Source organism: Sparus aurata, chromosome 20 (genome assembly GCF_900880675.1).
Source record: "Sparus aurata chromosome 20, fSpaAur1.1, whole genome shotgun sequence".
NCBI classification, from domain to species: domain Eukaryota; kingdom Metazoa; phylum Chordata; class Actinopteri; order Spariformes; family Sparidae; genus Sparus; species Sparus aurata.
In genome coordinates, this window is record NC_044206.1 from 13,532,610 (window position 1) to 13,556,030 (window position 23,421).

Below are 23,421 nucleotides of genomic sequence, written 5' to 3' on the forward strand. Positions count from 1 at the left end.
CAAAAGAATATACAGCTGATGTACCCAATACTCGACAACTCCCACCAGAACATCTAGATGGATAAATAGCACTTCATGTACAAAAATATATACTTTTTATTTGAGATGAATTGTCTCTTTAAAGCTGCTTTAAGCCAGAAAACTAAAACAATTAGCTTGAAGTTGCTGAAAATCTCTAGCGCTGAGAAGAACTGTAGATTTGGTGATAGTTCTCTATAGATTCATTATGTGAGTGATCCTTTTTGTTACTGTTTGATCCATACTTTGAGAAAATATTGAACAGTCTTGGAAGTCACCAAACAACAATGTTATTTAAAATGGTTACAGCTCATTAACCACACTTTGTAATCAAACCCAATTTTGTGCGCATTAACCCGGAAATTGAAGATCTTCTACGTCAACCACGGCAGCCTGCTGCTAATCATGACACTTAAAGACTGTGCCTGCCAAAAGTGATGGAAGACATTTCCTGCGTTAAGAAACTGCTGTACTGTTTCCAAACGTTCCCATGTTTCATGAGTATATCTTTATACCACAGCATTGTACAAGAAGAGAAATGTTGATTCAGTTTGGAGGAAAAGTCAAAGCAACGTACCTGAAGAGCAAAAGTGAAGGATGTTCACTGATGATGAAAACAAGAGGAGTCATAGGTAGAGGGGAGACAGAGCTTTATATAAGGGGGGGGGGGGTCCTCCGGAGTAAGAGAGAAGTGTGTTGAGCTACAATGTGTGTGTGAGGTGGGGTGGTGAGAGGCACGATTTAGACAAGATTGGACAGGGACTGTATGTGGATTATTGGCGGCTTTTGAGAGCGCAAGCTGAAGTCTGACAGGCAGGATAATGAGTGAGGGGTTTGCTGCTGACCTCACCGCTGAAACGGGAGACAAAAAGACAGGTGGCGCAAGATAAATAGAGATGGAAGAGAGAGAATAACGAGGCAAGAAAAAAAAAGAGATCCTTGGTTACGGCCCTGAACATCACTGATACCCTCGATCTTGGTTACAGAGCTGGACCTTGAAGAATGATCAGAGGAAAACTAACTTAAGTGAAAATAGGAAAATCAATACTTGTATCGCGTCAGTTTCTGGCAAACAAGCACAAAACATTTTTATTTTGGATTCTGAGCCGTCTGTCCTCATGTTGAAATGGTTTACAGTTCATTTAAGGACAAAAATAAAGACCATAAACTGTAATACCAATGTGAGTCTTTCCTGACTAGTCAGTGGAAAAAGAGGAACAACCACAACAGCTATTTATCCAACTGTAAAGGCTGTGATTAAATAGGAGACGTTGTGAACATTTCTCTAACCCTGTCGCTACAGCATTAGCAGATTCTTACATATTTTGTGAAATGCAAATAAGCCCTTGTGAATGTCACATGCAAACAGCATTTCCATGAGGTCCTTTGGGGCGACAGAAAGGAAGAATAACAACCTGCGGAGGTAAATTTCATCTCTCACGAGGAAAACATCTGAGCATAAGGTGAGAAGATTATTGAGAATGTTTTACAAAATAGAGCTATTAATAGAATGTAATATGTAATTATTTGCAAAACACAGCAGGGACTAATAATGGTAATTTACAACATAATTAGTGTTTTGAACAGATGTCATCAAAGGTGTCAAAGAATACATCAGGACTGAAAATAACCAGTCTTCAGATCATTTTTATAATTAAATTGTATTTCTATTTACCGATAATGATGTCATATTCACCTCTTTGCCATACAAACTGCCCAAAAACCCAAAGATATTATGTTTCAAATTATATAAACTAGAATGTTTTGTCATTTCTCTCTTAAAGGGGCACTATGTAGTTTTGGTAAAGAAACTCAGACTCTCAGAATTGTATATTGATACGGTAATAATACAAACCTGGACATATTTATCTGAATGAATGAATGAATGAATGAATAGTTTTATTTCAGCTACAATATACTATACTTAAATTACGTGCAATCAACTGGCAAAATATTACCATACTTGCTTCCACTAAACATTTTCTCACAACAAAATTTTAAACAAACTCTGTAACCGAAAAAGGAATAGGCTGAAGCCAAGGCTTATTTTTGCCAGTCCTGTACTAGATAGATAGCTAGATCTATAGCTCTAGATCTGTGTCACAGATGTAGCTTTGCAGAAGTTGAGAAGTTAAGTCACTGGAGGCATTTATTACTGGAGTCAAGGATTTTAACTGTAAAAGAAAAGGGCTATTAGTGGTATAAACTGAGGTTTCGGGGATTTTTGATTGTTTTTTATTAATTCAATACGTAGTAATCCCATTGTGCCCTCATTATTTTCAGAAGATAACAAAATGAAGGCAAATATAGTCAAAACATCCACCAGAGGCGTAAGCAAACTAAACCACCACCTGCAGAGCTAAGGTCGCTTGAGAGTCCCGAACAGGCAAAGCAGTGATTTAAAGTCCTCTGCCTATTCTGTTGTTATTTGTTTATTTAATCAATCAAGTAAATTCAACCAAGAAAAGCTTGGACCTGCACTGAGAGGAGTATAACATTCATTGTTTATATCCCAGGAGAAATATGCTCCATCTGGTGATCTGGCTGCTGGCTTCAGGTACGTTTCTTTGTGTAAAACGACAAAAAATAATTGTGTGACACTGTCAGACTAACAATGCCCGTTTTATTCAATGTTTCGGTGGGTGTCCCTCGGCAGGTTGTGTCACTTTGTGCTCACGCATTCATCGAGAGTATCACCTGATAAGCGAGGCCAATACATGGGCCCAGGCCCAGAGCTACTGCAGAAACAGCTACACTGACCTCGCCTCGGTCGGCAACCAAGATGACATGCAGAGGCTGGTGAAGATGGCAGCAGCCAGTGGTTTGGGAAGAAGTATCTGGATTGGTCTGGAAAAGGGTGTGGTGGGGTCCTGGATGTGGTCTGTTGGAGAGGCTCAGACCACTGACTACACAAACTGGGCCAGTCCACCTGATTCCTCTCACAACTGTGGAGGCATGAGGGGTGATGGGAAATGGCTCAGTGCATCCTGTGGAGCAAACCTCCCCTTTGTCTGTCAGGAAGGTAATGGCTTTGATGTGACAGCTAGACAGGTATAAAACCTTCATTTCCTCTAATCAGGAGCAAACGTGAGTGATGTCACTCATCCTCTTGATGCTCAGGAGCACCGTTCTTTTTACCAACCTGACGACCTTTAGACGATTAACTTTGCAAAGAAACAGCCTGGCACAGTCCAAAGGTAATATGAGAATCCAACCAGCATCGATAAAGCTCTGTCATATAATAATTATATCACCTTTGTATAATTATACAAAATGACCATTTTTTTCATCTAACACTTGGTAACAACAACAGATTTTTTACGCCTGCTGGGGATGTGTGTGGTCAATTATGGGTGGAGAATCACTTTAAAGGTCCCATATTGTAGAAAGGGAGATTTCTATTTCTTATTTGACTATAAAGCAGTAAGTGCAGCGGTCTAGCTGCTAAAAACAATGCTGTGCAAATATCAAAATTCTTAATACAAGGAGAAATACAAACAGCCCATAACTCAGCAACGGTGCCACCGGTGTTTTGAAAGAGGGTGAATAGAGGTGCTGCAGGAGTGGACAGTGTGAGAATAAATAATTTTGAACATTAAAACACTTTTTAGTTCCCACCTAAAATAAAAGAATGAACTGGAAAATGAGCATTAGATGGGCAGGAATTTGTAAATTAAATATGAGAACTGCAACATTTTTTAAGTTTTCTATCGAGAACATTATTTTTAACCATCTTTTTTCTTCACCCATTCAATGAAAGTGCAGTGTACATCACTGGACTTTCTCCGTATTGCACCTTTGAGTGTGTGCAGCACCTTGAACCACGTGTTTTTTCCATCCTCCCTAAACATGCTAATCTTTTCAGTACATTTTGCAATATTTACAGGTGAGGGGTCCAGTAAGATGCACGTTGTTCTTGAAGAGAAGTCTTGGAGGAACGCCCAGGGGTACTGCCGACAGAATTACCACGACTTGGCCAGTGTGAGCAGCCAGACCGAAAATCAGGCCTTGCAGCAAATGCTTAATGAAAGGGGGCCGTCGATGACCACATTCTGGATCGGTCTGTTCAGAGATCAGTGGAAATGGTCGGACCAGAGCAACAGTTCCTTCAGATATTGGGCAAGTAATCAGCCAAATAATGATGGAGAGTGTGTTCTGCATGACCCCTCTTACAAGACGTTGTGGGACAGAGGGTGCGGCAGCTCATTTCCCTTCTACTGCTACAATGGTAAGCAACATGTAAAGACTTAATGATTGATTTAAAAAAATAAACAAAGTGAATTTATGCTTGAGGGAATGTATTATTTCTGATTGTTTAACCACAGCAGTCACATGGAGGCATATCGTGAGGATGGAACTGAAGTCAGACTCGTCCTTAAACTTTGGTGATTCTGCTACGAGCGAAGGCATTTTGGCCCATGTAAGTTTTTGTTCAATGTTGCCATTTCGTAACACTGGCAGAGAGATCAAGAGGTTGTACACCACCAGTGTATACACACCACTATCATAGTAACATACCAACTTCTCTAATTGAATTAAGGTATGGTTTGAAATACTAATTTTGTCTTTCTTCCATAGATCCAAAAAAGGTTTGAGGGTGCCAGGGTTCAGTGGAGAGTCCAGCCAGACGGGAGGATTTTCAAGAAAAAAGAGTGAAACCTGCAGTGCCAAACAAGACGGTACAATTACTCCTGAACGTCTGTATGGACAGTTTCAATTCTCAGATATCATTTTTGTGTTGATGAGGTGGAATTTAACATTAACAATGGTTGGTGTTTGCTATTTCTTTTTCACCAACAGTAGGTGTGCTTTTATGAATGTCTCTTTAAATCAGTAAAAAAAACTGTCAAAGACAAAGACATATTTGTACTGTGTTGCAGATATATCTACTGAATTAGCATGCTAACCCGCTAGCCTCAGCTTGTCCTGTCTTGCAAAAAAGACTGACCTTGCTTTAACAGGTGGCCAACTCTAACATACGTCACCTTTAATGGGGAACTCCACTGATTTCCACTAAACAGGTGTTAGGGAGTTCTACTGCATATATGAAATATCACTGTGTTAAGATTGAAGAGTTGCGTTTTGATTAATGTAGGCATTGAGTCTTGAAAAGAAGAATGTTACAGTGTGAAAAAATAAATAAATACATGTAGTGTCTCTGGTTCTGTCCATTGTGACTCTTACTGCAGGAGTGTGATGCCAAGTGTGAAGCAACAAACAGACACGATCTTCTTTAAGAATGACTTTATGTTCTCTCGTAATAATGCATTAAAAAAGGCTGACAAAAGCAATACAATAAGACAAGCTCAACTGATCCGGAGTGAAAACAAAAAAGGCCTTAATCAACGGAGAATAAAAGGAATCTGCATCATCCTTTGTCAAACGACATCTAATCCACATCTGACCCGCAGCACTTTATATCTGCACAATGTGTCCATTACTATAGCTTGCATTGTTATGGTGCTTGTTTCATACAGTGATAGAAATAAAATAAACAGATTTATAGAATAAAATTACTGGGGTTCATTACAGTACAGTTAAACTTGGTTAAGTCTGAAATGCCTACTGACCACTGAAAGATAAACTGACCTACAGTATTTGTATGTACAGTTTGAAAACATAAACATAAAAGTTGGCACTGAATATAATACCAGTCAAACAGTAATGCCAACCTATGAGTCTAATAGAGCCATGTCATTTCACTACATGTGTAACAGCCTGGCACTCTCAGCACAGCATTACAATCATGTGTTTGTATAGAAAGCAGATTTATACAGTGTGAGTAAACATGGAGAAGTCACAGACTTCTACGATTTTAAAATACCTGTGTCACTGTTACAGCAATGTTGCATTCAGACCTCAACAGTCGTGCATGTTTTCACTCCATACTAATGCTCCAAGACTCAGGATGCATCACACATTTCTAATTACATATTCCAAACAAATTCAACAACAGAAAAAGTAGTGGCACAAAAAGTTTGGCATATTTAATTGTGTCAAAACTACACTTAAATGTCTTCTAAATGACTCCCTGCACTAAGTGGAGGTGTTAGGAACATCTACCCGAACTTTGAGTGGTGCAGTTTATATTGTCCTTTTTCATGATAATCAAACCCTGTCATCGTGTTCAATGGTTTGACTGCTGAAACTAAACTAAACCAATAAACTGTACTGTCCTTGATAACTGAATGACACTTTAGAATTCTTCCTTCTCACACACTTTCCACACAGCTAGTATACATACACAAATACAGATGCAAATCAGTAAAAAAAAAAAAAACAACATCACCCCCATTATATCAGTTTCCCCATGGAGCTGTGTCTTTAATATCATCTGGCTGGCTAAAAAATTCTCCCAACGCATTGGGAAAAAAGCTTCCTTTCCTCACTTCATAGTGTGACATTTATGCTGGCACACTTTCCCTTCAGCATCCGTTCTCACCTGAGTAAAGCGCCTACAGGTCTTTCTTGACCTCCGGCCGTGTCTTTTCTGTCCTGGTGGGCTCTTTTTGGTAAGGGCTCAGCAGCTGGAGCAGGTCGTGCAGGGCTTTTCTGATCTGAGCACCGAACTTATGGGCATCCTGGAAGGAAAACAGCATTTTATAAACTTCACAACCATAAATGTGATGTTACTGTTATTTTTTTAAACAGTTAAGCTGTAATGCTCACTTTAACACCTTCGTATGTTTAATATTCAAGTGAACTTAAAACCCAACTTCACAGGAATAATACAAAATATACTTTGATGACATCATGTATACTCTTTCTAAATGGAAGCAACTTTAAAATGCATTCCCAGTTCTCCAGACCAACTTCATACAGGTGCACCAAAAATGTTAATTTCTTAACACGTTATGTCACTGATTGCAAGACAGAAATGAAGTTGCAAATAGCCATTTTCCTTCATGTATTTATAAATCACAGGACACGCCACCAAGAAATGGCAACAACCTCAATTGTTTAAAAAATAAACTGCTAAATTGCAGGCGCACCTCACAATTAAACAACCATAATAAGTTGTTTGGTCTATATAATGTCAGATAATAGTGAAAAATGTCAATCAGTGTTTCCTGTGACGTCCTCAAATGTCCTTATAGTCCACAACCCTAAGATATTCAGTTTGCTGTCACAGACGAGTAAACATAAGCAGGGCTTGCTCTAAATTTAAAAGTTTATTTTGTTTACTCTTCTTATGCAGTGTAAAATTACTGCTTTCATTAAACTCACAGTGTCTGGACACGAGTGCTTGCACGAGATGTGGAAGTTAATCACGTCCTCTCCCAAAACGCTGTAGGCCACCCCATAACCATCATCAGCCACCTGAAAGAGTGCAAACAATATTTAACCTTGCAGCTGCTTAATGAGTATCAATAAAACAAAGCAGAACCACTGTATATTTCTGGCAGAACTGAAACTGTACAGCCATTAAAAAAGGGCTGTTTCCACTGAGACAAAGACAACTAGAGTCACTTACAATGCAGATACATAATTAAACCAGTAGAGATACATTCTCGAGTGAACAAATCAGCTTTTATTTCTGCTTAAATGGCTCTTAATGCTACTGAAGTACTGAGGGCAGCACTGACCGGTCCAAAGCCCCCTCCACAGGAGACGTACTCTGGGTGGTTGACCATGTCAAACAGCTCCATCTGCTGGACTGCAGTCTGACTGGTGGACAGACGCCAGGGCTCAGACAGCACCTGCAACACATGCAAGAAGCCATCGCATCACTTCACTGAAGCAGCTGCTGCATATCTCTACTAAAGAGATAATCAATCAGTGGTATTAAGTATTTCAATTAGATTTTCACACAAGTTCAATGTAAGGGATCAATGTGAAAAAATTTAATAACTTGAATTAATATATTATGTTCATTTAGAAGTCCATCTTAGCTCGATATGTAATAACTGAATAAACAAATACGGTTTTGTGAGTGCATTCTGATGTAAATAAAGTGACAAAGTAAAAACTAAACCTCTTTCAAGAAAGGAGATTCCACTCCGAGGTATTTGGACACCACGTAGAGGCAGAAAAGGTGTCTGTCGATACCGCCTCCGGTCATGGCCATTCGGTATAGAAGCTGGTGCTTTTCTGACGCTGAGCGGAACAAACGCCTGCACACATCTGCTGCCTGGCGGAGGCAAAAAAAAAATAGCTGCTGTGTCATTCATGCAAGAGCAACAGCAACTACATATGATCGTTTGCATGGATTTATTTTCATTCTGCGTGTAATATTTATATCCTTCATCAAACAATTCCTCAGTCTGTGCAAAAATTATGAAAATCAAGATAGAGTTTCCAGCATCTCACCTCTCCGCCCTCCAGTGCTTGGACGAAGGCACAGCTCTCATTGGAACAGGAGCGAACAGTCTCAGTCCTGCCCTCTCTGAACAGACGGGTCATGGAGGACTCGTACGTCAAACAGAACGTCCTCCGGTCCTAGAACACAAACACAGAACAGTAAATATTCACAGTCCCAAATTCAGTGTCCGAATGTCCTAATTTAAAGCAGTCTAAATTTTCTTTCTGTTAAATTGTCACAATTACAAAGTGCAGTTCCAAAACAACAAACTGCCTTTATGTTGATCATGTAGGTGTATATATGTAGGCTAAGCTAAAAGTGTTAGCACACCCTGTCTGAAGTGGGTGCACAAGCTCGACTGTGCTTTGAGGATGTAAATAATGTCTTTTTAAATCAATCTGTAAGCCTTGGAATTTTTTGTTGTTTTTTCCATTTTAGAACACGACCCCATCTACTTCACTTGTTCAGGAGAATGCTGCAGTGCTGCTTGGCTGTGAAGCTCCAGACATTTTTTGTGGACTATGAAACTTTACTCCCCTTCCATCGACATGAGGGTGAGGAGATAATAACTGAGTTTTCATGTTTGAGGCTCACCCTGTAGTAGGCCAACTGAAGAGCCATCTGAATGAAGGCATCTGGACTGACTCGACATTTCTTGACCTTTCCTTTGCCGAAGTCTCGGAAGGCAAACACATGGAAGTCCACATCGTCAGCTAGAGCCTGGGCCACCGCCAGAGACTGGGAGATCTGCTCCTCACACTGGGACAGACACATCCAAATAGTTTTCATCTCCAGGACTGAGTAAACTCTAACCACATCATTGAATAAAATAAAAAAAATGTCAAAAGCCATGGTCATGCAGTCATTTTCAAGACAAACAGCCTGTACAACATCCAAGGACAATGTAAACATTAAACAGAGTTTGACATTTACGTTAATGTACTCATTCGCTTTCTTGCTGAGTGTTATCTCTTGATACCGCTCTCATGTTTGTACCCTAAATACAAAGGTAAGACAGCTCAGCTTGAGTGTTTTCATTACCGTGAAGTTACCAGGAGAACAAGCAGAGATTGCAGGAAGTTACTACCCCTAGGACAAAACACTCCGGCACTGTGAAACCACAACTTTTTCTACATTTGGTCTCGAAATCAAAAATCAAAATTAATTCTTGAAACGTTACTTCCAAATTTTACATTTGGTCAAAAATAGTACATTTGTTCTGTTTTAAGTAACTTAGGCTGGTGTGATCGTTCCTCACTGTGAAAGACAAAGTCAACAAAGTAAGATTTAAACACAACATAACTCAAGGGCACTCTCTTCTAATCTCTTAAACTGCCTTTATTATCATGTTAGACCTTAAAAAAAGCCTTCACACCTTTGTCAGGGAGTCAAAACTTGTTTTGATGCCAAAATGTGTCGGAAAGTGCGATGGAGATTTTTCAGATTTATGTCTCTCCATCCTAAGTGCACCTCTAACAAACTAAATTTGAGTCCAGGAAGCTTGCCATCCCCTACATTGGTTAACGTAAACCAAAAAAGTGTTTGGATGCTACTGTAGCCATTTAAATTTGGATGAATCAAATTGGGAGTAATTGTGATGTTACAATTTCAATGTGAGCACGATGTGAATTATGAGATAATGGTGATTAGCTAAAGCAAAGGCGAGAGTGGAGGAACTAACACCAATGCTAGAGAGGTGCTGACCACGATGAGTACAGGTGTGAAAGGAGACAATCGCACACTACCAGCTACTGTAAAGTTGAACCGTTGGTGATGTATGTAAGAATTTTTGCATGGTAGCTGCAAGTGTGCGGTTAGCTAAAGGACTCGAGGTATTGGGGGTAATGTGTGAATGACAACTTACTTCTGGAGCGATCTCCCAATTCAGCTTTTGTGGCCGTGGTAGTGATGAATCCACTTCTCCTTTGCAGTGACCCTCTGCGTTGTATCCGAGCTGGAAACAGTCAGTGGCCAAGGTGTACTGCAAACACACAACAATCATTAGGTGATGGCCTTGACAACAGCGTGCAACCTATCTTTCCTTCATGTGACTTACCTCCCATAAATGTGATAACACCGGTGCATCGGCCCACGAGTGCTCTGCGTTGATGCCATTCTTTCCATTCTTGTAGTAAACGACAGAGAAGGACTTATCGAACCACCTGCAGGACAACAAGATAATGACTGCCGGCTCCAATTCAACAACTTAACATGACATCTTCACAAGCGGTGATCAGTCCTGTGTGAAATTACCTGTCATAACATTTCCCATGTAACAAGGATTTGGCATAGCAGTCTAAACTAGCTGCTGGGTCATCTCCCATCATGCCCTGTTCATCATCATCCAGAGTCACAAAGAAGGCGGCTTTCTCAATGCAGTCCAGAGAGCGTTTGTTGACCCCGCTGCTAAAATACTCCGCTCTGGCTTTAGCCCATGGAATTCTGGGAAACATTTCAGGAAAAGATGACAGTTCATTAAACATGCAGTGTGCTGCGTGGTCCATGGGATTTAAGTGCTATTAATTTGTCACACTGACCTGTCTCCAGCAGTCAGGGCCCCAAGTTTGGCCTCTCCTTTGGCAGGAGGGGCAGGGTCGTCAAGGATCCTCTGAATCTGGAATTCAATCTCCCTCGGGGAGAGGAGTCTGCCTGCCTGGTACACCCAGAGACGAAAGTAACGACCTCTGTGGTATACTGCCACATAGTCACTGTCCTGCCAATGCTGTACAGAGTCTTCACACATAAGAAAAGAGGAAGAAAGAGTGTAAATATTTTCTGCGAGTCGGAGATTACAGTAGATTTACATTAGGCCTTTACGTGTGCCTTGTGCTTTGGTGTATTCAAAACCTGAATGTGTATTTTCAAACTCCTTTTATGTTTTTAAACTCAACTCTCTTAACTTTTGCCAGGAACATTTTGTCAGCAGGCTGTCACTTTAAGGGGCAGATTCAGTGAACCATCAACAATTCAACTTCCCTCAACAAACACAGTCAGGGTTTTTCTTGAATGTACTTAACCCTTAGCCTGCTGCAGTGACAGTAAGGCCTCATTCAGACGATATCAGGCGCCGCAGAGAAAAGGCAAGTCTACCCATTTTTTTTTGAGTGTGCATTTCAGCTGTGGCAGTCGGACCACCAGGCGACACATGACGTGATGATCAGACCAGCCTGTCAACAGTATCATTGTTCAAGCTGTTGACACAAGTTTTATAGCATGGCACTATAAACACAACTGTAAAGCTTATAATGGATGTTGGTTAACGTGTTTGGTGTCAGGGTGATGCAGATACTACAAACATTTAGGGGTCAACCAGAATTTCTATTATTGCTTGGGACATAATTGATATGTTCAATTAATATTCAGAGAAATTAGTGTAATCAAAAAATAAACACATAACTAAAAACACAATTCCAATACTATAATTTCTGACCTGCACTAATCACTGCAACACCTGCTGTGGTCTGAATACAGCCTTACTCACTGGCAACAAACAGAAAACTGCATTTTCACTGGATAGAAAGTTAGGTATGTTTAGACATAAAAAATCTTGAAAAAACAGAATCCTTCCTTCCACCACCCACTGAGATGTTTTCCCTACATCGCTGGCACACCCTGTTAGAACGCCTCTGTTGCCAGAATGAAAAGGACACATGTTATAAAGTTCCGATCCTTATGCAAACACTTGACACACTGGAGCACACTTAACTGATTTGAGAAGAACAGTTAACCTCACAATACAACTCAAACAGATGTTGATCTATTAATTAGATGTTTTATATTAACCTAGCCTACCTAGTGCTTACAGACTGACGGAGATGACTTTAAATGGATACAACTGTAGGCCTACTTAACAAATGCAGGAATGAAGAAATATTGTAGGAGGCTTGACTAAAGGTCAGAGCTGCAATACTGACAGCAATTGTGGTATCTAATCCAAAATGACTGACAGGGTGACTATCTAGATATTGGCGCGTCAATGTGATGGACAAGGAACATTTATCGTATATGAGACAGGTGTGTATCTTCATTTTTGATCAAACAAAGTAAAAAAAATGTTAAGCACATTTCTATTGTTATCGTACTGGATTGGCATTTAGAGATCTAAAGCTAGAATTGGGCCAATTGTGTAAAAATATAGATACTACCTGTTAGCGTTCCAGGGATTCGACAAGTGTCAAACATCCGCTCAAATTGATAGGAACAGCAAGGAACTGCAGACCTCAACAACCACTGAGCAGGATAAAGAAGGATGGGCCAGTACAACAAAAAAAAGAGGAAACAAAAAGGATGGTGGAAAAAAAAATACAGGAGACAACCGGGAAAGAGAGAGAATAAAAAGATGAGAAAACAAAACGTGTGGGCAGAAGAAAATAGACATTAGTTGGAGACGGACCCTTTCCAAAAAACCCAGACAGACCTGAGATGAGACCAGAAGGTAAGAGGAGACTGATGAGAGTTGACAGGATGGGCTGTGCAGACGTATTATGACTCAGTGAATCATGACGCCTTGCTTCTTGACACCACACACACGCGCGCACACACACACACACACACACACACACACACACACACACACACACACACACACACACACACACACAGTCTTTCACACAATTTTCTATCCCACACTTCATCTCCAGAGGGTTCAAACACCTTCAGTATGCCGCATCATCTCTGAGGCAGTAATGTGTTAGCACTACTCACTAAAGTGAGCGCAGAACTGGTGCAGGCTTCTGGCTGAAGCCAACTGGCATCACGTATCATATATATATCAGCACTGTGTGAAACGCCTCGTCATAACGGTGTCTACGTGTGTGTACATGTCTAGTCGCTTTACCGGTCTCCTCTCCAGGAGTGCGTGTGGTGCTGAAAATCCTCTCACACTGAGCTGCACACAGTGGAATGACAGTGCCGGGTATACGACTCTGGGAAACGTAGAGGAGAAGGAGAAGGCGAGTGCATAAGGAAAAGAACACGGGGCAGCAGTTGGAGGAAACAAAGAGTCAAGCAAAAAAGGGAGAATGTTTGGAAACGAGGAAAGAGAAATCAAGCAAGCGGAGGAGAGGTTGAAAGGAGTAGGAAAGGAAGAGGTGAGAGAGATGAGCATGGTATGAGAACATGAGGGAAATGTCTTCACATAAACATGAAAACTAAATAAATGAATGGCAATGCACATGCTGTCTACCATACACACATACGCTGATGGATGGAGGATACACAGTCAAAACACCTGATTATTTACCAGACTATAGCAAACTGAATGCTCCACAAAGAAAATCTCAATGTCTCAAAAATCTGAGACATTTGATTAACAAGTCCTCTGTTGCCATAGCAAAGAGACATGAATAATGAACGCCTCCGCATACATGGAGCAGCAGAGGTTGACTGGTGGCTAAACTCACAGGTTTGATCTCTTCTCTGTTGAGTTTGCGACGGTAAAGGAAGAACGCATGGATGCTGTTCCCTGCCCGAGCCGCCTGGATGGGCGTGGGTGTAACGTACAAGAAGTCCTGAGGAGAGACAGAGACAGGAAGTCAGGTGAAGGTATTAACCCGAGCGATTATCATGAGGCCTGCACAATATGAGGAACTGTTTATGAAATGTGCTTGAGGAAACAGTTGAGTGTGAATGTTTGAGAAACCACAGCGAAGAAGTATTCACACATCACTGCATGTGTACATTATTAAACAGCAAACGCAAGAATACCCTTCTTAGTCTAATAAGCAGTAACAATCAATTTGACCATTGTGTTTTGGTCCTCGCTACAAATAAACACCCACATATGATTTACAGAATGAATATCTAAATATCTAAAGCCGTAAAACTGAGAAAAGGGTACCTGTAATGTGCATTTACATTTGGGGCATTTAGCAGATGCTTTTGTCCAAAGTGACTTACAATAAGTTTATTTCTCACAGGAAAGAATCCACAACATATCACCGTCGATAAAGTAAGAATGACCAAAAATATTAATAATTTTCAAGCCCTCGTCTGAGCATACTAGCTGCTATTTTTTTAAGGAAACCTCGCGTACATAAGTGCAGTTAAGATAAGGTCAACATTTCAGATATTAAAGTGAATCAAATTTAGAAAGAGGTCTACACCACCACAAAGATAGGAGGATTTTCATACCATGCCATAATAATTACTGTTGACCATTATTGGGCTGCGTCCACGAAGATAAACATATTCCTCCCACCAGTCACTGACCTGAAAAATAAATAAAAAACACAGAGATATCCATGTGAGCAAGCAAATATCACAGCCAACTGGCACTCACAATCACTTGCATATTCAGATAGGATAAATAATTCAAACCACAGAGCCTTACAAAGATATATATTGTTAATGGGATTTTAAATTGCCTTTGGACTGCTTTGCCCTGGACTTTTAAGTGACGTGTGAAGTAGCCACACTTCAGCAGAGCGTCACAGTCGGCCACTTACGTAGTTGGCGGCCCAGAGAGCTTTGAGTTTGAGGTACCACTGCAGGCGGTTACCAAGGCTGCTCTCGAACTCTGCGGCCAGATTGGTCATGCGTTCATATTGTGTATCGTCCATCAGCGAACGCACGGATTCCAAGTACTAAACAAACAAACAAACAAAAAATAAATAACAACATTTAAAAAAATAAATATAACAAGTAGCACAATTGGAGAAGTTTCCTACCATTATAACTACATTTAATTCTGCTGATATAATACCAAATCTCCTCTTATCCATCAAATATACATTTTTTATTACCTCTTATAAACCAGCCTGCAGGCTGATAAAAATAAAAATACAATAACGAAGGGAAATTTGGTGCAGAAAATGATCAATGTGAGAAAGCGATCCATCTGTTTCATGGTCAGTGAGCAACGTGTTGTCGTTTCCTCTACTTGGTGTGAAGTCTCACCCTCTTGACTGTGTCCTTGATGGCAGGCACAGGCAGGTTTGGCAACGAACCCTGGTAGCTGTAGAGCAGAGGCTTTCTGCCAGAAAAGATCCGCACCAGCGCCTGGCAGAGAAACACAAGCATTCAGACAACAGATACACAGACCACAGCGAGGATACACCTAAGGCTTAATATCTATTGTTTGTTTTTTTTTCTACAGGTAGTTTTGCAGAACATCATAAGAATCAGATATCAAGATAATTCTGTTTTGATTTGAAAGGCAACCGTACCATTTTAAACCTGGGCTGTTAGTTTACATAGTTTGGTGCGTAAATGACTAATAGGTACAAGAAGTTCTGGAATCGGTCCAGTAGATCTGCCTCGGCCAGTTAGATGTGAAAACATTCTGCTTCTACATGCTGTTTTCCCCTGCTGCCTCTCTCATGTCCACCCTTCCTCTCGCTTTCCTGATATTTTCACCTTTAACTGGGTAAATTAAGGGATTATTTCAACCAAAACAAGACTCGGTGAAAGACTAACCAAGATGGTTTTGTTGAGTTTTATTTTGTTTCAAGTGATTTTTAAATTGAATGTGTTTTACAATGATAAAATTACTGGTTCTGAAAATAGAGCTTTGAAGATCTGGCAAGAGCGACATAGCAGCCGTTTCTGGCTAAACAAAAAGGATCTTGGTATTTAACAAAAAGGTCAATCTCTGTAGGGATCCTTTCCATAATGCTGTCAGACACTCAGAATGATAATCGCATCCTGTCAGTGGCAAAAATAAGCACTTTTATTGGACGTACTTTGACGGTTGAAGTTGTCCCTAAAGACTAATCGTAGCCATTGCAGCCCGTGTTGTGGATGAGGGTTGAAGCAATCTACTGGCTGCAGTTCCAAAACCTTTCGTGCTGATCAGTCATTTTCACACCTAAAAATGTAAATGTGGTGCCCAGGTCCATTAGTATTAAGACCTACTTAGAGGGACTCATTTCCATTTTCGTCTTATCTGTCTCTTCACTTCACATAACTGGAAACTTTTTTTTAAGACTAGAATTACAGCCTCACAGGTTATGCCTCTGTGCACCTGTCAAGGTGCTGTTTCTGAGTTGGATATAAAATATCATGACGTCATCATTTCATCTTATTAGACATTTAACGGATATTTTTTTTATAATTACTGTATGAATTCTTATGTTGTCTTAAGTTATGTTGTTTTGTGAGGTCAGACTGACATTTGATCACCAGAGAAAAACTAATCAGTTCATCCTTGAGTCCAGACAGATATGTGTGGCGAATTCAAAGAAATTCCTATCACATTCATATGAATGGAACGTTCAGATGTACCCACAATCGGAAAACATAATGCCTCTGACGCACTAAAATCATTTCCTGCCCAAGTATGGTTTTACTAACAACACTTACACAACATGAAACTTTAAAAATAAAGATGATGAGCTTTAGATCGCATTACATGACACTGTACTAACTGTGTTTCTAACAACAGTATATAAAAGCATCAGTATTTAGTGTCACATCAGGCATACCAAAAATCACATGAAGACAGTGAAAGTTACAGTAAGTTTACATTAAGAAGTCAAAGAGGTGTGAAACAACACTGACCACCCAGACTTTGGTGGTGTTTGACATCTTGCCGTGCTGCTCGAATATCCAGCGGTGGTAAGACAGGAGTTGTTTGAGGCACAGGCGCATGGTGAAGATGAGCAGGAGCCACAGCATGGTGCTGAAGAGCACTGCTGACAATAACGCCTGGCATTGGGAGCTCATGGACTGGCTGTAAAGAGTAGGAGAAGATGGACGGATGGATACAGGGGTAAGAGGGAGAAAAAATATAAGTCAGTGAAACAAGTTTTAGAATAAAGACACTGCATGTAAGGTTAGGTGGGAAGAGAAACAACACATATCTTTATCTAAATTCTCTACAGTACTATCAAGCTAGGAATTGTCCCATTCCTATCTTTTCCAAATGATGTCTGTAACTTCAGAGTAAATGTGGTTTATATGAAGAGAACAGTGGGAAAGAGAAAGGAACAAGAAGGGGTGGGGTAAGGCTTATCTAAACCACACTATACATTTACACCATATACCAATCTCACTGTGACAAAATGTACAGTCAAGAAAAGGGAACATGTCATGTTTGCAGGGGTGTGAGTCATGAGATTAATCATTAACTTTAACTTTAACCATTATATCGAGTCACACGATGTGTTTACCTGACTGGCAGGTGCTCCTGTATCTTGGCTATGAGTCCCATGGAGGGGTCGGAGCGAGTGTACATAGTAGCCAGGATTGCTATGACCACAAAAAGCCATGAAGAGGGACTAGCAGGATAAACCCCTGTTATCACACTGTTCTGTTAACATGAGAGAAGAGTTTACAATCACTACACAGACACGCACACTGAAAATTCAATTCATATTAAGGCAATTCATGTCATGCAGATGCTCAGTTCTGACCGTCTTAACTGCATTTAACTCAGAGTCAGACATCACCCAGCTTTACTCGACAAATTACAGAACATTTCACTTTAAATGTAAGGCTTTTGTAGCAGGTGCTTGTCCGACATGGAATGCTTACACACCACGGATCACTTCAATCATTCGTCACGCTGCTTGTGAAAACGAATGAGCGATGGAAGTGAGGATCAGACAAAGTTATGATGACACCCACAGTGTCCTCAAGGCAGCCAAAAACTCAACAGAGCAAGAGATCTTCTTCAGGAGTGCCCTGTATTTAGCATTTCAATTTAAAATGTCCAGTATGGTATTCATAATCATAATGTTTTCATTGATGTACTATTATCATTACCATGTTTTTGTGACCTTGGAAGGAGTGGGTCCTCCTCCAAGGAGTTTGCCATGTTTACACAGTAACCCAGAACAGACAAACCAAACACTGATTCTAGAAAGGGACTTTTTTCTGTTTTTTTAGCTGACACGGCGAGATGAAGAGCGTTCACTTGGTTGCAAACCTCACTGCTAGATGCCACTAAATCTTACACACTGGACCTTTGACCATTATATACAAGATCAAGGGCTGCAAATGATTTAAAACACCACAATTAGACAACAACTTTAAAAAGGTACAGAAGCAAGTGCTGACATGCAAAGTAAAGTGTAGAGTGGAGCTACCTTGAGTCTGATGAGACGCTTCTTCCAGGAGCGCACACCAGAGAGGTAGATCTCAGTGAGGGCCTGGTGGGACAGTCGCACGTCGATGCCCTCCGGAGTGACAGTGAACTGAAAGGCCACCGCCTGGTGGGCTTCTGCCATGATTACTGTGCACGACAAGAAGGACAGGGGAGAGGAAAAAGAAACTGTACATTTGAAATAGTCAGCCAACAACCTAAGGGCAAGAAAGAATGTGGGCCCTGCCTTCAGACCTCAGACAATTCAGATGATTAAAACTCCTGGCTGGATTACTGGCAATATAAACATCCAGGATTAGCAGGTTTAACATGACTGTAAAAGACTGATTATTCTCCTTAATCGTCATCTAATTCAACAAAAACTAATCTTCTGTCAGACAATAGAATAATTTGTCTTTAATTAGAAACAGAACGCAAAATCTCTGATGAGACCTCCACTGTGACATTTAGGTATCCGGGGGGTAGATTATGATGCAAGTGCAAATGGGTAGGAGAATTTAAACAGAAGCTTTTTATACCATAAAACGACCCACTTAATAACACTGAGGACAGTACGCACGCTGTCAATGAGAAAATATTTTTTTTAAAAAAACAATGTTAACAGCCAACAACAACATCGCTTTCGCTTTGTGATCACAATTCATATATGCAACTGCACTGCAGCAGCTGATGGCAAACTGAACCCTGAAGGTGGACGCTGTGAAGAAACTGATTCATCAGTCTGATGATGAATTGCAAAACGTGTGTGTGTGTGTGTCTGTATGCCTAACAAAACACATCCCTCTTATGAATGAGCATTTTTTCAGAGAAGCTCAAAAGAGACAGTTTATTCATGAGTCCCTTTCAAAAGCAAAGTCAGCTTGAAACTCATACAGTCTGATGGGAAAGCGCTGACTGGCTGCTGATGTGATCGGGTATTTTTGTTTAAGGCAATAACTGAATCTCTTCACAAAGAGAATTGATTTTCCTCCACAAATAGGCTACGGATAATGCCCCGAGGTTTAGTCACTGTGGCACTGGACTGCACCCCTGTGGAGAACACGTCTGCTCTTGTTGTGTGCGTTTAAACACACACACACATTTCCCTTATCGTCCCAAGATACCACTGAGGTTCTGCTCTTTAGGTCAGATCTGGCAGATACAGTCAGTAGATACGTCAGTCTGGCAGACTAACAGCAGAACATTTCAGCCTGCTTCTTCCAGCGCCAACGCAATCTCACAGACAACACAACACACCTGCTCAGTTCAGGTCAACTACATGCGCATCCAAAGAGCCACTGAATTCTATTAACAATATCCCTTTCACAGGAATGTAAATGTCCGGGGAGCTTAATGTGCATTAGCATCTCTGTGTCTTTAATTGCCATTTCACTTCGAGCTTATGGCTTAACTGCTGCAGTACTAAAAAAAGACTGCCAGACAATGATACAGCTTAACAATGATATTTTTGATCAGACTACAGATATAGTTTAACTTAACAGAGTAATTAATAAGGCGCATGGGCTATAAATGATTTCAACTGTTCAGTTAACTTTTTTTTTTAAAAAGAACTGACTGTATTTTTCTTTTACTTGCTTGGTGTAAAGCCTTGAAGAGATATATAATAGATGATTTTAGTTTCAGCACTGATTTTATATCGTGTGATAAAATACAGAATTAATGGAAATATAGTTTAGTTAAAGTGAGATAGTTTAAACAACTTCAACCATGTATCTGCATTTTTTTTTTTTTAACTAGAGCTTCTAGCTGAAATAGGCTTCACATTTAAATCCCTCCGACTACTGTTTGATTGCAGTCATTTGCTGTTATGGCCATGTGCCCTCCAGGAAAGACATAAGGTAAGGTAACTTTATTTGTACCCAAGGGTAGATTTGGTTGCAGTTAAGAAGAATTGGCTGCTTACACACACACACACACACACACACACACACACACACACACACACACACACACACACACACACACACACTGACAGGTGTATAATCAGTGTTTTTCCCGGTTTGGAAAACAGATAAGACAGAAGACGAATAAAGATGTATGTTGGAGTATCATGCCCAATTATGGCAACAAGGGACAGGACTGGCAATCATTTGGGCAGAATTTTTGATTCTGACCGCTCCTCGACAAGTTAAGTGACAGTGACTGTAAAATCAGCTAGTCAGTTTGCATTTTTAGAACTTGCAGACCTTGAAAAAACAAAGTTTACACTTTAAACCCCCGTACACAGAACTCAGTCTGAGCCAGCCTCCAAAAATAAAGTTTATTATTAGAACTGATGCCATTTTTTATTACATTCAAATGAAATTTGGCCTCAGATATTGTTGGATTTTAAAGGAGCAATGTGTAGTAAGATATTTTAGACAAGAAAAATCCTCTCTGTATAATTGTTTTTATGCCTAAAGAAACTGAATAATCAAACTATCTTCTCATGAATGAGTAAAATGAAGAAGAACAACGCAATTCCATACTGTTTTACTTTGTTTATATTTGGTGGACCCTGCCACCTTTCTAGCTTTAAACTGTTTTCTGGGGATCTAATTTTCCTCTGAGAGCAGCTTGTTTATTCAGTTATGGAAAATATGGATATTTCTCAGTTTGCATTATTACCCTTAGAGATATTGCAAATATAAAAAATCTGAGTTTGATATTCATCTCTAAAACTACACAGTGCCCCTTTAATGTTTCCTTGTTACAGTACGACTAGTCCCTTATAAACATGACATCCTAGGTAGGACACTCCTTGTTTTTGTTAAAACATGCCTCACTGGCCTTTGCTGTAGAGGTCCCAGGGTCTGAATCTCTGGCAAAATAACTATTATCTCTCAAATCCTTTACCAAATTTGATTCTTTAATCTGCCTGGCTTTTACCTGCCAGATTTACCAAACCACTTCTTTACTGAACCACTTCTAACTGGCGAGCTATACACTGTATAAAGTGATTCCTCTTCAGTGGAGGAATGCAAGGGTGAACACTGGTATGTCAGCAGAGTCTAAGCTAGCAAGTCTTTTTAAATATACTAAGTGGACTGTAAATCCCTTTGCATCCAGACATAACAACTACAAAGCACTGTAAAAGCTCTGGTAAGCTAGTGTCTTATTTACTGTGAGTGTTTTATGAGGAGGGGATGGGCAGATAGGTGTGGATGTTTCAATGTTTCACAAGCAGAGGTCTTCTGACTGGAAGTAGCTAATGTGTCAACTCTTTAGAGAAACATTAGTGAAGCCATACACTGCATCAGTGACAGTGAGTATATGAAGGCACGAATAATGGGAAAACTTGCAAAACGCAAGTCAACAAACAAAGCAAATAATGGCTGGGCTGACATTTTAGCCTTTGCAGCCAGGTCAGCTCATATCAGTGAGCAGTTAGGGATTTTAAAAAGGCTTGTTATAGCTAGCTTACGTTTATGAAAATAAGCCACAAAAAAACGCCCTGTTTGTTTGGTCGTGAACACAAAGTAAAATTTGATCCAGCAGTAGGAAATCATCTTTACATCTAACATCAGCCATCACCCTCGTATTGTTGTGGACATTTCTGGCAGCTACGCACCACTTATAGCTATTATGCTAACTTACAATCGTGAAGAGCTGATTGATAGACGTGAACGCTAGCTGGCGTTTTAAATACAGTATGAAATCCAATGCTAGCAGCTGCTATAGCAGCTAGCCGAGCGCCCAGCCCAGTGTGTGTAGCTCGTAGCGGTTATAACCGCTCAGAGGAGAGGCGACTTGTGTCTTCACAGCGCACTACAGCACCGTATCACGGCGGAAGCCTGTTAGCATACCTGTTGTTGTTGTTGTTTAGGAAATGTCGACAGTCCAGAGCAGAAGAAACCGACTGTTAACTTCTGACGTCGACCCAGTGCTCGGTGCCTGCAGCTGTATCTGAGGTCTGTGCTGTCCCTCCCCTCGACTGACTGAACAACTGTACTACAGATGCTCGCTTGGATGGAGCTGATGCTGCCTTCATTGGCTATCGGAAATGTCGCGATCATGCAGTGGGAGCGAATTCTCATGTTGCGTTTAAGGAACGGAGAGCTATAGGAGCCTGTGTCAACAGTTGATGATGACATAATATGCATTTTAGCTGACCTTCTACGTAAGGGGTGCCCAGATTAATTTTTTTAAGGGGGCCAAAACTGAAACCAAAAACCAAGCACGTATTCTATTGTTTTACATTGTTAAAGGTGCACTATGTCGTTTTTTGGAAGACATTTTAATCAGGAAAGAAAGATTTTCACTGATTTATTTTTTATGCCCAAAGTCAATATCAAACTGTCATGACAGAATAAATAAACAATCTCATTCATTTATTCAAAGTTTACGAAAGTTATGAAAATATCAATATTTCGAGATCGTATTATGACCTAATTAATATTGTAAACATTGAAAACCATTTTATATGTCCAGTCTATTCTATCTAGGATCCCAAGTTCCCTTAATTGGCTGACATCTGCATACAGTGTCAGCACTCAGATAATGAGGAACAGTAATAATTAAGATTGCCTGTATATTTACAGAGCATTTGATCTTCGAAAATGTATAACAACAATAGCGCTCATTCATAATATGTTGGGGGTTTTTTTTATCAGTTGTAACAAATTTTTTTTTTTCCACTTAAAACATCTGCTGGGCCAAATCCAGACCTATGGGTGGACCCCACCTTGCCAGCCTAGTTCCATCTAATACATTCAGCTGCAGTGTTTTAACATGTTACATGTTTTAAGTAACTACCAAATCCGTGGCATAGCTTACCTGTTCTCCATAGTGAAATGAAAAAGCTTCTCAAATTTGAGACTAAGCTTTTCAGCCCTGACATCCAAATAATAGATTTTTCAGAAGTTTACGACCATATATCATGCTTTTCCTCAGCTGTTATTTTACGGTGGTAAGGTTTTTGGATTAGGATGAAATAACCCATGACCTGTGAGGTGAGCTCGTTCCGCTGACAAAAAGTGTGATACGCGAATGAAAGTTTTGAAAAACTCTATTTTTTCAAAACACTGTAAGATGAGCTCTATTTTGAGGAAAAGCGTGATATATGAACAATCTGAAT

General features: G+C 40.2%; 2 protein-coding genes across 4 annotated transcripts; one reads left to right on the forward strand and one right to left on the reverse strand.

The window, feature by feature from the left end:
• Positions 1-2,541: 2,541 nt before the first annotated feature.
• Positions 2,542-4,793, forward strand: LOC115571524 (macrophage mannose receptor 1-like). Its single transcript, XM_030400969.1, has 5 exons — positions 2,542-2,575; positions 2,675-3,040; positions 3,905-4,246; positions 4,344-4,438; positions 4,597-4,793. Exons 1-5 carry the CDS (start codon positions 2,542-2,544, stop codon positions 4,672-4,674), a joined length of 915 nt encoding a protein of 304 aa, XP_030256829.1. The 3' UTR covers positions 4,675-4,793.
• Positions 4,794-5,247: 454 nt separating this feature from the next.
• On the reverse strand, positions 5,248-22,391 carry LOC115570959 (carnitine O-palmitoyltransferase 1, liver isoform). 3 transcript variants are annotated; one of them, XM_030399822.1, is made up of 19 exons: positions 22,152-22,391; positions 18,349-18,498; positions 17,431-17,570; positions 16,820-16,991; positions 15,218-15,319; positions 14,767-14,904; positions 14,453-14,530; positions 13,723-13,830; positions 13,158-13,245; positions 10,858-11,053; positions 10,574-10,762; positions 10,377-10,482; positions 10,185-10,301; positions 8,915-9,079; positions 8,329-8,457; positions 7,994-8,149; positions 7,605-7,718; positions 7,246-7,338; positions 5,248-6,599 (listed from the first exon to the last, which is right to left on the reverse strand). In XM_030399822.1, exons 2-19 carry the CDS (start codon positions 18,487-18,489, stop codon positions 6,474-6,476), a joined length of 2,358 nt encoding a protein of 785 aa, XP_030255682.1. In that variant the 5' UTR covers positions 18,490-18,498; positions 22,152-22,391; the 3' UTR covers positions 5,248-6,473. The 3 variants fall into 3 exon arrangements, with proteins under 3 accessions (XP_030255682.1, XP_030255681.1, XP_030255683.1); XM_030399821.1 differs by having other exon boundaries at positions 18,349-18,494; positions 22,151-22,391; XM_030399823.1 differs by lacking the exon at positions 13,158-13,245 and adding an exon at positions 12,466-12,550 and having other exon boundaries at positions 18,349-18,494; positions 22,151-22,390.
• Positions 22,392-23,421: the final 1,030 nt, after the last annotated feature.

Bases quoted from the DNA above. Each gene is read 5' to 3' on its own strand.
- LOC115571524 (XM_030400969.1), top strand. From the start codon at position 2,542: ATGCTCCATCTGGTGATCTGGCTGCTGGCTTCAG. The intron at 4,247-4,343 runs GTAAGCAACATG...GTTTAACCACAG, and splicing joins TCCCTTCTACTGCTACAATG to CAGTCACATGGAGGCATATC. The intron at 4,439-4,596 runs GTAAGTTTTTGT...TTTCTTCCATAG, and splicing joins GCGAAGGCATTTTGGCCCAT to ATCCAAAAAAGGTTTGAGGG.
- LOC115570959 (XM_030399822.1), bottom strand. From the start codon at position 18,489: ATGGCAGAAGCCCACCAGGCGGTGGCCTTTCAGTTCACTGTCACTCCG. The intron at 10,763-10,857 runs GTCAGTGTGACA...AATGTTTCCCAG, and splicing joins GCCCTGACTGCTGGAGACAG to AATTCCATGGGCTAAAGCCA. The intron at 8,458-8,914 runs GTGAGCCTCAAA...TTTGTGTTCTAG, and splicing joins TTCAGTTGGCCTACTACAGG to GACCGGAGGACGTTCTGTTT.